Genomic DNA, 14,220 nt, shown 5'->3' on the forward strand with positions numbered 1-14,220 from the left:
TCCCTAAGCCCGACCTTCACACGGGGCTTACTTATGCGCATTCATTACGGTCGGTTGAAACGACAGAGATCACGAGCGCACAGGCAGACAGGACGATGGAATAGCGACTCGTTCCTTCGGGAAGCTTTGTTCTAGCTCAAAGAGTGGCCTCCACAAGTATCACACCTATGTCACGTCCGGAAACCCCTGTTCTCTGTGGCTAGGCGATGCGGACGAGTCAACATGTGGGATTTGGGATGTATTGCCTCGTCATATGGGATATGATGGTTCCTTCGGGCCTTATCAACACCCACCACTCCTGATCGATCCAACTCTCGCCGGTTCTTCGCTCAAAGGAATGCAGGAACCTGCTGAGCGCCTTCAATTGGCTTGATGTAGCTCACACGATCTTTGACATAGAGCTCGGCCTGCATCTCTTTGATATCTGGTTGATCTAGGCTTCCGGCCTGAATGAGGGCGATCAGCAAATCGTCTCCAGCACTTTCAAACGTCTCTCGCCATGCACCGAGAAAGTCAGCACTTACCTTAATAACCGTGTTCTCAGGCATGGCTTCCAGCTCGCAATACAGACTCGACCCGCACGTCCCACAGAAATAGTGCCGATTTATCTTGCCGCTGTCACCGACAACATCAAAGGCTTTGGGAGTTCCTGTTTCGCACACGTTAGCAGGTCTGAAGTTGGTAGGAGGGTTCGGAGGGAAGAGAAGATGCGCTCAACGGCACCGACGCCAGTTCCTTACCGGCGGTGACCTTGAAGCTTTTCCGGTCAATGACAACGTTGGGAAGACCAGTCGCGCCTCCCCAGCGCTGACAGTCTTTGCAGTTGCAGAATGCTTTCAGAGCAATGTCGCCTGTGAACTCATACTTGATTTGGCCGCAGAGGCAAGCGCCGGTGGTTGCAGACATGTTGATTATGGCGGGTTGTGCGAGGACTTCGCAGGGCACAAGAGCAGGTGAGGGGAATAGAAAGCAATGCGATGGACAAGGAGGAAGCAAAACAGCAGACAGTCAGCCTATCAGTTATGAACGGAGCATCTACTTGGCCTCATATACCTTGGAAATCAACCTAAGACCAAGCGAACGCCCCTGATATCTATGACGAGGCACAGGTCTGTTGGGGGCCACGTCTGTGATCCAATGTCCAACTACTCGTATGCACGGATCTTTTGATGGTCGGCTCTACGAGGTACTCGTAGAGCAGGCACAAAAGCCCGACTCTCTCTCTCTCTTCCCTGAACTAGCGCATGAAAGTCAATCCTCGTAACATTGTTTCCACAGAGCATGAAGGAACAGGTATGAGTACGAGTACGAGTAGTCGAGTGTTCCAACAAGCCCGTATTGCGCCACTCTAAACGAAAGACGGGAAGTAATGCGCGAGGAGCGAGGGGGCACTGATGATCAAAGAGAGCGGTGAGCCCAAGAGAGATGGATGATGCGAGATAATTATATTACAACACCACATCGATCGGGGCCTGAGTTCGTAGATTACTTCCTGATTCAGATATTGGTGTTTCGAAGGTGCATGGCATGTCAGCCCCAGTCGACAAACATGGATCATCGAACTGAGTCGCATTTTGGTCTCCTATTGGTAGACTTGCGAGCTCGTTTCACTCATGTTCTGGCCACCTGTGTTACCTGCGTTACCTGCAAGTACAGTACAAGTTACTCGTTGTGCTTTCCCCCTTCAATTTGTGCGGCTATGGTCGGAGTAAGAAGCATGGTTGTTCCCTGTTCCACTCTGTTCTTGGTCCTCTTCAGCTTCACGGAGCAGTCTGGTCTGCTCAGAGCGGACATCAGAAGCGGCAGGAAATCGCCTGGATGGACTCGGCTGCGCTGCCGTATCCACGAGATGCTGGTGCGTTCGAAGGGGTTAGTAGCCATATATCATACGGCGGGACTTCACACGTTACCAGAAGGATCCAGTTGAATAGACTGGCCAGGGCGAGCAATCCCGCAGCAACCTGCTCTCGATTCCGCCATGGGTCCACACATCGACGCGTATATCCCAGAGTCCTCTCACAGGCGGTCACGTCGACGTCGTGACTGGGGAACGGCCACGCCCGATCATGCAGCGAGTTGAACCCGCAACACCGGAGGGCGTTCTCTATTCCACGCACGGCATCCTCATTCTTGGCCCGAAACAGGCTGACCCATTGGCTTTCGATGCTGCAGGACAGGAGATCGGAGGGGACTGCGTAGATGAGGGAGAGGATGAAGAGAGCAAAGGGGAGAAAGGGGAGGAAGTAGCGAAGATAGGGCGCCACGAGCGTCAGTGTTCTCTTCCTCGCCCTCGCAGCGAAGACCATGACGACGGGTCCGGCAAGAGTCGTGAGTGTACTTAGCACAGGGAGTGTCAGAGGGCACGGAAGGCTGAGGTGGACGATTCTGGCCCAGGAAATGCTGTAGAGATCGATATTAGAACATTGAATCCAACGTCTGTCGAAGCCAGGCGGTACTGGGTCTCTACTTACGCAGAGAGAATGATGGCGGCAATGCATAGCTTTCACATGTGATATGTTAGGGCAGCCTTGGAGAAAACAGAGTTGGATGGGCCTCCACTCACCACTACTGAGATGAGGCTGAGGTATTTGGCCAGAGGATCCATGACGGGAGATGGGCGACGTGGGCGTAGATGCGCTTCTTCAAGGTAATTTTCTGGATAGAGGCTGCGCGGGGTCTATTGTAGAAAGAGAAGAAACCATGAGCAGCAAGGGAACTGGAAGAGGTGAGAGGGGGAATCAAATTCACTCATGCTCTAGGGAACAACAGCGCAGCCAATGTCCTTTCGCGACCCTGCATGTTCGTGTTACACAAGGAGGGGTTGTATCGGCGCATGCAAGTCCAATCCAAAGCATGTCTGGGACGAGGCTGAGAACTGGACAAGGACGTCATTGATGGAGAGGGGAACATGGAGGGAACTATCAGGTACATGTACGAGTAGGTGTTTACTGTAGGTATTTCAAAGGGGTATCTATGTACATATATAGGTACCTATACCAGTATCGAGTGGGGATCCATACCCTAGCACTGCCTACGTGGAGTCCCCTTTGCCCCGCGCCCCCATCCCCGATGCACGCCAGAGCCCAAACTCTAGAGATGCCCGGAACGGCTCCTTAGGCGCTACAGGCATAGCGCCCCCCATCGCCCAATAATCGTCTCTCAACTCCACTCATTCTATTGTAGTTTGCAATCCTCAATATCGCCTTCTCACAACATCTATTCTGTTTCTTGCTTGTCATTCTCTCCCCTTCACCTGTAGGTATCATCAAAAGCTCTTTAACTGCGTACTGAGCCTTTCATGAGAGAATAATGATTCACCCAACACCCAATTACATGCTCTCATACACCGTACCTTGTATCGCCATGACCAGAGATGTCTGTTCAAGCTGCCTTCAATCAACTTCAGTTGACAATAGGAGCACAATAGCACGTGTTTGCTAGCATGTGGTCAAACAGTGAATATCTCCAGGCAACAAGGCTGCGAGACTCCTCTCTACGCCTATAAGTATCCCTCCTGTCCCTCATCTTTCATCTTTCCCATCTTTTCCTATCTTCCATCCCTCTTCCATACCTCTTCTTCCCTACCCGCTACCCTCGCTTCTTTTCCATTTCTCACTCAGGATATCGAAACTATCAGTGGCTGGCAGCTGGTCGATACCGTCTCAAGCGTCTGCGGTGCTTCCCTTTCCTCTCAGTCTCAGCGGATTTCACAACATGTCGACGAGTGGCCGTGGTGGTCAGATCACTCTTCCCTCTCACCCCAGACGTGGAGGACAGGGCGATGGTCGTGGTGGCAGATCTCACGGTGGTGGCTCTCAAAGAAGCGTCGCCGGTCCCCCAGCTATCTTCTCGTATGGACTTCCTTCCAGAACGTGGAGCCTCTTCCAGATGTTTGGAGCTGACCTTCTCATCACTCTACAGTCACGGCCCGGGTGATGTCGCCATACTCGATGTCAAGAATAGAGATCTTGAGAACGAGATCGAGAAAACCGTCCTCAAGCCATCCGCTTCTGATCCCCGGCTCCCTGTCCGCCCTGGCTTTGGAACGCAAGGATACAGAATCCTGCTCTACGCGAACTACATGCATCTCGATTGGGGCAATGTCACGTTCTATCGCTATGCTCTCGATTTCGCAGTACAGGGGACTCCTGGCAGACAGATCAAAAAGAAAGACAAGCAGCGCTTGGTCACCCTGCTCATTGAAGAAAATTTCGCCCAAAACCGATCTGGCATCGTGACGGATTTCACCTCTCTGATCATCAGCAACACGCAGCTCAATCAGCAATCGTACGATGTCGTCTACAGGAGGGAGGGCGAAGACACTCCTGTTGCTACGGCCAGACGATATCGCATTCGTCTGGTTCCTGATGGCGCCAATACTGCGTCAGAGCTGTTGACATATCTCACCTCGACCAACCCCAATGAAGTCTGTCCTTCCAAAGACCGCACTATTCAAGCGCTGAACATTGTCATGGGGCACAATCCGAGGAGCTCTTCACGCGTCGCATCTATCGGAAGCAACAAACACTATCCTAAATGGCCTCTGGAAGCCGACAGAGCCTCCCTTGGTGCTGGACTCACGGTGATCCGTGGTTTCTTCGTGAGCGTCAGACCTGCGACAGGACGCATTCTAGTCAATGTTCAAGTCAAATGCTCTCCGTTCTACAATCACGGCCCGCTTGTCAATCTCATCCAAGATTTCCGAGCTTCACGCGACCCCAAGAAGCAGGAACTTCATAGGTTTCTTAAAAGACTCACCGTGCACACTACTCATACCTCTCCAAGGAAGGACGGTCAACCCATCCCGCTTCCACGAGTCATTTGTGGTCTTGCTACCAAGAAGGACGGCAAATCGCTTCCCCATCCACCTCGTGTCCTCGAATTTGGCGCTGGAGCGCAGCAGATACAATTCTGGCTCGATAGGGAGGGAAAATACATTACCGTCTTCGACTTCTTCCGACAGACCTACACGAAGGAAATCAGCAAACAGTCTCCAGCGCTCTCAAACATCTCTCACTATGCATCGAGAAAACAACAGGACAGTAAGAACCGAACTGCTGTTGTTCTTGGCGAGTCGATGCGTTGCCGCCCCTATTTAAACAATCTCATGAGCCAGGAAGATATTTTCATTATTCAAACAACTCTCACGGACGCATGGTCTTGTCTCTGTAAGACGACCCGTGAGGCAGGCCTTCGAGTCTTGCGTTCAACTTCAATTCACTCCCAATCAAACAACTCTCACGGACGCTTGGTCTTGTCTCTGTAAGACGATCCGTGAGGCAGGCCTTCGAGTCTTGCGTTCAACTTCAATTCACTCCCAATCAAACAACTCTTGAAAATCAGCCTCTTCGGATTTCGCTTCACTCAGGCAACAATAACACCAGTGGTTTTACGAAAATCACACAGGTCCGGCAGATTTCACCTTCTCGCCAAGCTGAGAGGAATTCCTGTCCACAACTTCATTTATCTTTCACTCTCACCAGTTTGAAAATTTTCTCAACTCATCACTTCCACCACCTTTCTCAGAGGTGAACTGTCTCTTTCTCTCATCACTCATCCTCCCTTGGCTTCATCTTCCGCCTTTCCCATCACTTGTACCAATACCATCATCTCCATCATGGCTGATCCAACCTCTGGAATGAGCTGGGAGGAGAACTCGAACAACAACCTTCCCGCTGACCCCTCTGGAACAAGCTGGGAGGAGAACTCGAACAACAACCTTCTCGGCGGACAAGTCAGCAACAACAACACCTGGGCAAACGGGCCATCATCTGCTAATGACGCCTGGGGCAAGCCTTCTGACCAAGATGACACCGCTCATGTCGATGTCAGTTCTCTTCCATCGATTGATCTCAAAACCCTTCCAACTTTATTCAAATCTCGCTTTGCCATGGTGAAAGATGCACAGAGCGCATCTTTCACCAAGAAAGCAACACCCAAACCTTTCGAAATCAGCAGTGCTGAGATGCAATCGGGTGAAAAGCCCCAGCAAATGAGCTCCAGAATTACTCAAAAGGGTTTCAAAGCCAAGCCACCTCGAGCAGAGAAACCTGGAAAGCCAGCAAAGGTCTGGGAACAAAAGGGACAAGATATCAAAGAGGATGAAATTGCTGCACTGTTCGATGAATCCAGTGGGCTTGCAGTTGAGACAGTCTTTGGCATCGAAGCCTACGCAGCCGGTACTCCATGGCCATGCACGATCATCGACATTCAGACGGGAGAACAGCTTCATGGAGCCGACGCGGACGTGAGAATCGCCTTCATATGCGACAAGCACATCTCACACATCCAAGTTGTTGTCGCTCGGCCGTCCATAAATTTCCCTGAAGTCGCTGACTACCGCGCTGTCCTCCGGTTCAGTGCTGACGCCGTCACCCAGCTGAACATCGTCGAGATCCAGCATGAAGAGTTCCAGCAACATAGTCCAGCCAATCGCTGCTTCGCGCTCATTATCAACTATGAACTCGGCGAAGTCAACTCTGAGTCTTTTCTCATTCCCAATGCTCCTCCGCAAATTCAACGTCTCAAAGATCATATGAGAGCAAAGCAGCCTTTGATATTCCACATCTGCGGTTCGGTACATACCCTCGAGAATTATGCCGCGCTACACCAACAACTCGCTGTTGATCAAGCCATCCATCCTCTGACCAAGTGGATCTGCCCCGGCAAATCTAAGTTCGTGATGCAGAAGGAGGAGTTCATCCCAAAAGCGAAACGCCCAGAGAATTGCATCGTGGCGGCCAAAAATTCATACTTCAGCTACGATGAACTCCTCGTGTCGCAATGCATTGGGGATCTTCAAGAGCGAGAGTATGTTCTTGACCAACTGACTACATATGAAGCAAAATTGCACAACCTCTATGTCTTCGAGCTGGTCAAGGGTGCTAATCGTGCTTTTCTTGGCCTTCTGGATGTCCCCGTCGAAGATCAAATCCGTCTTCAAGGCGGTGATTCTTTGTACATCTCCGATCCTGCAATCGAAGACGAAGATTGTTGCCTCCATGCGACTGTTGCTGAAGCCATTCCTGGTCTTCCTTCTACTCTGGTCCCTCTTCATGTCACAAACTATTACGATAGGGAGAACAATACTTTCGGACATCCATCACTCAAAATCACGCCCATCCCGCTCTCAGCACAAGACTCCCTGGCTAAGAATCTCAAAGCGCTTCGAGCCGCCCCCAGTATGAAAGTCAAAATCGTCTTCGACAAGGACGAACAGGTTTACAAGGACAAAGTCGTCGGTATGAATTTGCTACACGAATGGTTCTCCCAACACAGCGAGCTTGCCATTGCCTTTCAGCAATTCATTCTCGGAAACGACTATGAAAATATTCCTTCCTTCAACATCTTTGAACCTATTCTTTCAGTCATCCCCAATCCCAAGGAGATTATGCACGCACTCAACGAAGGTCAATCTCAAGCTATCGATTTCTGCATGAACGCTCCTGCCGGCGCTCCGATCATCAAAGGTCCTCCAGGCACCGGAAAGACATATGTCGGCACCGAAATTTCGCGCCCTTTCGTCAGAGCTGGCCTCGACGAGGTTCACGTTCTTGTGGCTTCCAATGCTAATAAACCTATCGATACCTTCGCTCTCCGTCTGCATCAAATGATCATGAGTGAAAACAATCCCCATGCATATCTCATTCGCATCTTCTCTTTCTCAACCGAAAAGGACATCGCTACACGAATCTCGAAGTTGGAAGCGAGGAAGGCTGGTAAGGCACGAAACCATCGTCCTACACTTGTCGAAGAGCTTCAGCCGGAAGAGAGAGAGGCTTTTGAGTGTCTTCAATTCTCCATGGCTGCTTATGAAAATTACCAGCGTGAGCATACCTACGAAGTCGAGCTCGTCCCAGATGAACGCGTCTCGGAACGATGTCTTCAACTTGCTACCGGCACTCGCATGCTGCAAGTCATCGGAAAGATTCCAGCCGGCAAAGGTGATCCCGCCCCACAACCGCAAGAATTTCATGAGTTCTCTTCCCTCTACCAACAGCTATGCAATGGGACCGAATTGCAGAAAGATACGAAAGCGGTATTCAGAGCTCAACTCAAGAAACTCATGAACCACGTCATCTCCAACGCAACCATCATCTGCACGACTTCTTCTCTTGCCATACAGAACAAGTACGCCAGCGCTTGTAAAGAGGTTATCAAACTGGTCGTCCTCGAGGAAGCTGCTCGCATTGAACAATCTGAGGCTCTTTCCCTTCGTGCGAATTACCCGCATGCCGTCGGCTTCGTTCAGATTGGTGACATTCAGCAATTGCGGACCTTTGTGGCAGCTCCAGCAGAGGCTGGAAATTTCGTTTCTCAACTTACTCGATCTCTCATGTATCGCTCAGTTGCAAGTGGCGCCCCTTCTGCCATGCTCACTGTTCAGCATCGAATGGACCGTGACATCTCTCGTTGTCCGAACGAGCTCTCATACGAAGGCAAGCTCATAGACCATCAATCTGTCAGCCAGCAGAGTCGTCCATTCACCCAACAAGTTCGCAACTGGAATAAGGAGAGATTCGGCCGTGGAACGACCGCGGTCCTCATCGATATCCATGAAACTATGACAGAAGAATCCCCAACAAAGTCCCGATACAACAAGACATTTGTCAAATACGGCATCAACCTTGCAAAAGATCTTGTCGACAAATTTCCAACTAAGTCGGTCAGCATCTTCGTTTATTATGGTGCACAATACCTCCTCTACCTCGCTGCTCTGGATCGATTGAGGCTTGTCGACGATAAATACAGCAAGATCTACGTTGACAAGGTCGATAGAATCCAAGGGTACGAATGCGACTTTGTCATCACTGATATGCCAGTTCGTGGAAATGGAGGCTTCTTGAAAGAACTCAATCGCCTCAACGTTGCTCATACTCGTGCCAGATATGGCTTCTATTACATCATTGACAGGTCCGCAGTCTTCAAGACCCGTTCCCCCCCTATCATGAGAGTTGTCAAATCATACATTAAATCCGGCATTCGACATTCAATCACCATGGCAGAGCAATTGATCAAACCCATTGTATCCCCATACTTCGAAGAAAATATGGTCGACTTCAGCTCAGGACAGGCTAACCTCCCTGGAGGCGATGGTTGGGACGAACAACCACGTGACTCCCGACCCCCTACTGCCCAAGAGCAAGAGGAAGCAGCTGCGATTGAGAAAGAGACAAATGAACACATCAAAGCTGAAGAAGAGCAGGGTCATACTGAAGAAGAGCAGGGTCATACTGAAGAAGAGCAGGGTCATACTGGAGAAGAGCAGGGTCATACTGGAGAAGAGCAGGGTCATACTGGAGAAGAGCAGGGTCATACTGGAGAAGAGCAGGGTCATACTGGAGAAGAGCAGGGTCATACTGGAGAAGAGCAGGGTCGCCCTGAAGCAATGGGCAACGACCTCAATTCCTGGATGAATGCACCCGTTGAGAACCCAAAATGGGCCTGGTAGCGTGGGAAGAAAACACCATCTTGAGCTTGGAAGGAGAAGAGGCGCAGACACACATCCAGTCAAAAATGCAAAGGAAAAATACCACCATGAGCTTGGGGTGATGAAAGGCAGGGCACACACACAACCACTTGAGAAAGAAAAAACCGTGTATGTAACGCAGGCCGATTCTTGAGAAGACCAGAGCCGCATAGCTACTAGAACCAATGACAAGACGGTCCATATGACTTGTCCAAGCGTTACTCTTTCCTGTGACGAGGCTGACATTCTTTTACAAGTCGCGCCAGATTCCGTTCGTTGCTGACATTGGTGACTCGCATGTTACAGGTCAGAGAGTAGTTGCACATAGTGACTGTATCCATTCTCAAAGCCGATCTTCACTCGCTTTACTCCGGCGCGAGGCGGGGACATGCGGTTGATGAGGAAGTGGTTTTATGTCCGATGTCGTGGTAAGCCTCTTGATGGCCTAAGGAATTGGAATGAATTGGCCAGCTCTGTTCTTCCGGATGATGTAAGTGATATAGACCACGATGTAGTTCAGCTACTCCTGCTTGTCGAAACTGCGCACAGCCCCAAAACCTTCCCCAGCTATACAAGAGAGTCGGTATTATAAAAAGGAGCAACCTGACTTATAAATTCATCAAGATGCGTCCTATTACACATCTGACACTGTGCAAGACGTCGCGAAGTGATTGAGTGTGCACGAAGATCGAGGGAATATGGGATAGTGCTGATTTCTTCCTGTAGAGGCACCTCGTGAAGACGCCATAGTAGGTGTGTATTCAACTTAGTCTTCAAACTGTTTGGTTATTCAAAAGTTGTTAACCCTGAACAGGAAATTTCCGACCTTCACACTGAGGTGATAAGTGCCACAATGGTAAACTACCGCAGTTTATCATGAGGTCAGTCCTAATAATGCCGCGATCAGGAATCGAGATGTTTGGAAACACAAGAAACTGCTCCCAGAGCCAACTCAGCGAGCCTCAATTGCGCCCTTCTGAAGTGTACGGACAGGAAGAGCTGAACCCGCCAATCTGGAACTCGACAGGCCTGCTCCTCCCTGGAAAGGAGAGCGGGACCGAGTAGACAACGAGAGGAAACCATGAGTGACGCGACGCGTACCTTCCCTCGACCTCAGAGCAGGTAGGACATTATTTGATGTCGACGCCAACAACAGCTCAAATCATGGCCTTATCGCTGACGATGACGGCTCAGCGCATATAATGGAGGATCTTTAGGTTATTGAACAAGAACACATCTCGACCTCGCCTCGTTCGTGCGCCCTGAAGTCGCTTTGCGAGCCTCTGAAGCGACGTTACCTTTTGATCTGTGTGCAAGTAACAGCGGCGGAAAACTACATCAAGGAGGCTACGAGCTAAAAAAGATGGATACACATTCATTATTGGAAGTCGGCAGATCGACGTAGCCAGAATACACACCTGGCACGCCGGTAGACTATCCCTCCAGACAAAGCCTTCATGTTCGAAACCACGGCGGTCGACGAAGTCGTATTGAAAATCGAAGACGATCACTTCTAAAACCAGCAGGCAGCAATCGGAGAGGACAATTTGACAATAACCACGAGGCAGAACAGAGACGGAAACGAAAGTTGGTGCCGCACAACGCAGATACCGGTATCTTGCCAAGGGGAGGGCGTTTTGCACAATGCAACCAACCAATTTCAACAAGCGCATGATCCAAACTTTGTTCGGGGAATAATCCAGGCGCAAATACTGCTTCCAAACGACAAGGGGGTGGCCAAAGCGAGGGAGGGAGGCCAGGACAGGCAGACAGGCAAAAAATGACGTCCTATCGGTAGCGCAACTGATAAAGGCCAACCCCAACAACCGTAACAATCCAAACTTGTCTGGGAACCGGGGAACCGACAAAGATGCAAATACCGCTTCGATATAATCGCTCGTCGTCAACGTGGAGGAGGTTAAAACAGAGGCAGAAACTGCGGTCTTAACGCCAGAGGCGGCGGCCGAGGAGCTCCGGCGGACAGGAGTCTCATTAAACCATCCTAAAATTCCTTACTCTTACGATAGTAAGTCCGGGAACCATGCTATCAGCATGGTCTGAATGTTCTGTGCCCGAAACTGGTTGCGAACAATGAAGAAGCTGGATAGAGCCCGAACATCCGCCAACAACATGTTCAAGCGCGGCCCCTGCCACCTCCTTTCGCACCGGCGGCGACCTCCTTCTCGTATGCGTCGAGGGCCAGGCCCACGATAGACCGCTTCCAGTATTTTGCCCATTTCATGATACCGTCGAAGAAATGGTGCCAGTGGTGTGGAGGTAGGCCCATCAGGCCAGCAATTCGAGTCCACGATGGGGTTCAAGCAGGAGTTCCTCAAAGAGCTAGTCTTCAGCTATAAGAATCCTGACGAGATAAGAGTCAAAGGCTTCAGAGACTACTTTGAGCGCTTGAACAAATCATTCCTATCGCATCCTGTTGACCAACCGCCGCCTCCGCGGAAGCCCATTACGGCGGAGGTGATTCACGTCTGTGAGCTGAAGACTACTCTGAACCCAGAGACCGAAGTCGAGGTTGTGCAGCGAGCCATCACTCGCCACCCGGCTGGAAACTTTCAACCTTCGACAAAGGTGCTTGGCTGGGATGGGGCAAAGCCTTCCTGATAGCTGTCCGTAACTCTACGGCGTGGAGCGTGGAGGCCAATGATTCTGCATTGGGCGCAAAACTGAGGATGAATTGCAACAATGGATGTTATTGCCACCTGTCTCCGCAGTTCCAATAGGGCAAGAATCAGAAAGATGCTCATCCTAATTCACTCTTGTTTATTGCACAGTTGCCCCGTTTTCATTGTCTTCAGGTACCCAGCCAGGTGCTTGGTGCACCCCAGAAGAGGAGGTCGTCTCGAGTCAACTCGCTATATCTGGTTCCTCACCTCCTGTCGGTAGGCGGCGGCTTTCCAACACCTATCAAGGGCACCGAAACGTGAGTGCCGCTCTTGATAAATTTCCGTCTCGAGCAATGTCCTTGTGCTTACTAGCAGAAGACACTCGCCTATTGCTGGGCTTCTCTTTCGCGTCAGCAAGGAGCCGTCGGATCTGTTCATAGTTCTCGTCATCTTGAGGAACAGTTCGCATGGCTCATCGCCCTCAGCGTTGCCTTTTCGGTAATTCTTCTTCTGATGGTCGGATGACGCCTGTCGGTTCTCGAATAAGTTCACCTTGCTCTTGATTCGCTTCTTGAGTGAACCCCTGTCTCTACGTTCGCAAATCGGCTTTGTTTCTTACTCTCCTTCTCTTTTGTCTGCTCCTTCCGCCGCTTCTTCTTATGTCCGGCGCCTTCGGTTGAGCGTTGTGCCGCACGCAGCTACATAGGTTCACTCCGTAGCCCGCCACTACCGCTGGGTTCCTCAACTGTTCTTCACATTCTGCAGGAAGAGGCTGTCGAACATTACGGACATCGTTCTTCACATCGATTCCCAGAGTTCCGGCGAGGGTGCTCCATCGCTGTCTCGACGTCGTGAATAGGATCCAGGAAACTCCTCAAGATATCAGAGAGCAGAATATGCCAAGGCTGAGCTTGTACCAATGGAACCCCAAGTGCCGCTGAGTGCCTCAAGTTCGGAAAATATGCAGTACCTTCTACTGTGAAGGTCTGGCCTTATAGAAGCTAACAGCTCTGCCGCTATGCTTCGTCTCTTCGCGTTGGCTACTGTCCCATCTGGTTTGGGTTCAGGAACAGGAAGAATGACCTTCGTTCATTTCGGCGGTCTCGATAGAGAATTGTGAAGACCGCATTTGCCTTGCTGGTAGGGTCAATACCAGTCACCGTCTGTGTTGAGGTGGCGTTGGGGTCCAGAGTCTTGGATTTGATGATACCAGTGGTTAAAATGACGTCTGCACGGTTCCCGTATATCGTTTTGCTCCAGTCGAGATGATGGGCTCGTAGGCGCTCTTTAGGGCAATGGCGACCTGGCACCAACTGAGAAAGGCGTTGCTCGACCAAGCGGTACCTCGAATCAATCTACTCCGACAACTTCAGACCAGGAAGTACCCTTTCAGGACAATCTACAGTAACATCTGTCACGCGGTCCGGAGCCGAAGCTGGACCAGGCACCCCTTGTTGAAACCAAATCTTCAACTGCGTGTCCCTTCCGTTATCAGTTCAATTTGCCTCCCTCTTTCTTTGGCTTCGCCAATATCCTGCTGTCTTAACTGTCCCATCAGTCTCCAGGCTGAAGCTCTTGCTACCGAATGTTACTTTCTGTGTCGGCTTTGCCACCTCTTATAGTCCCACTCTTCTTGCGCCAACTGAGCCTGTTCTGAAGAATGCACCATAGACATATTGCGATGCCGCGAGATGTGAGGTACAGATGCGTGAGTCGGTGATGTCGTAACACGCAAGAAATTGAGTATCTGCCATTCAGGAATGATGCTGGGGGGCCGAGAGGATCAGTTCATCTTGTGACTGCATTGTTGTTGCGAAAATTCGCGGAGCGTTTGGGGACATTTCGAGAGGGTTTCATGGGCGGTGTACAAAAATAGACGATTTGACACCGAGTTTGCTGGGCTGTATCTCGGAGGCCAGCAAAGAGAGGAGGGAATGTACATCCTGCACATTCTATGGGAAAGTGGCCAGTTCGCAAAACGCAGCTAGGAAATAAGATGCCATTTCAACAATCTGGCCAGCATCTCAACCTGTTCATCGATTGACTCGCCCGTTAGATTTGGCTAGTACAACGCAGGTTTGCAGCAGCGAAAGATCAAAGTGACTGCATTCCTACTGTGTTTGGGGAGTG

General features: G+C 50.6%; 5 protein-coding genes across 5 annotated transcripts; 3 read left to right on the top strand and 2 right to left on the bottom strand.

Moving 5' to 3' along the window:
- Nucleotides 1-329: 329 nt before the first annotated feature.
- Nucleotides 330-906, bottom strand: AYO20_04180 (hypothetical protein; the record flags this gene model as incomplete). Its single annotated transcript, XM_022642479.1, has 2 exons — nucleotides 330-649; nucleotides 741-906. 2 exons carry the CDS (start codon nucleotides 904-906, stop codon nucleotides 330-332), a joined length of 486 nt encoding a protein of 161 aa, XP_022501576.1.
- Nucleotides 907-1,793: 887 nt separating this feature from the next.
- AYO20_04181 (hypothetical protein) lies at nucleotides 1,794-2,306 on the bottom strand (the record flags this gene model as incomplete). Its single annotated transcript, XM_022642480.1, has 1 exon — nucleotides 1,794-2,306. One exon carries the CDS (start codon nucleotides 2,304-2,306, stop codon nucleotides 1,794-1,796), a length of 513 nt encoding a protein of 170 aa, XP_022501577.1.
- A 1,475-nt stretch (nucleotides 2,307-3,781) lies between these two features.
- AYO20_04182 (hypothetical protein) lies at nucleotides 3,782-5,266 on the top strand (the record flags this gene model as incomplete). Its single annotated transcript, XM_022642481.1, has 1 exon — nucleotides 3,782-5,266. The coding sequence occupies one exon, from the start codon at nucleotides 3,782-3,784 to the stop codon at nucleotides 5,264-5,266; it is 1,485 nt and encodes a 494-aa protein (XP_022501578.1).
- Nucleotides 5,267-5,617: 351 nt separating this feature from the next.
- On the top strand, nucleotides 5,618-9,451 carry AYO20_04183 (hypothetical protein; the record flags this gene model as incomplete). Its single annotated transcript, XM_022642482.1, has 1 exon — nucleotides 5,618-9,451. One exon carries the CDS (start codon nucleotides 5,618-5,620, stop codon nucleotides 9,449-9,451), a length of 3,834 nt encoding a protein of 1,277 aa, XP_022501579.1.
- Nucleotides 9,452-11,779: 2,328 nt separating this feature from the next.
- On the top strand, nucleotides 11,780-12,088 carry AYO20_04184 (hypothetical protein; the record flags this gene model as incomplete). Its single annotated transcript, XM_022642483.1, has 1 exon — nucleotides 11,780-12,088. One exon carries the CDS (start codon nucleotides 11,780-11,782, stop codon nucleotides 12,086-12,088), a length of 309 nt encoding a protein of 102 aa, XP_022501580.1.
- Between the last annotated feature and the right edge of the window lie 2,132 nt (nucleotides 12,089-14,220).

The sequence above is a fragment of the Fonsecaea nubica genome (genome assembly GCF_001646965.1).
Source record: "Fonsecaea nubica strain CBS 269.64 chromosome Unknown Scaff21, whole genome shotgun sequence".
Lineage (NCBI taxonomy): Eukaryota > Fungi > Ascomycota > Eurotiomycetes > Chaetothyriales > Herpotrichiellaceae > Fonsecaea > Fonsecaea nubica.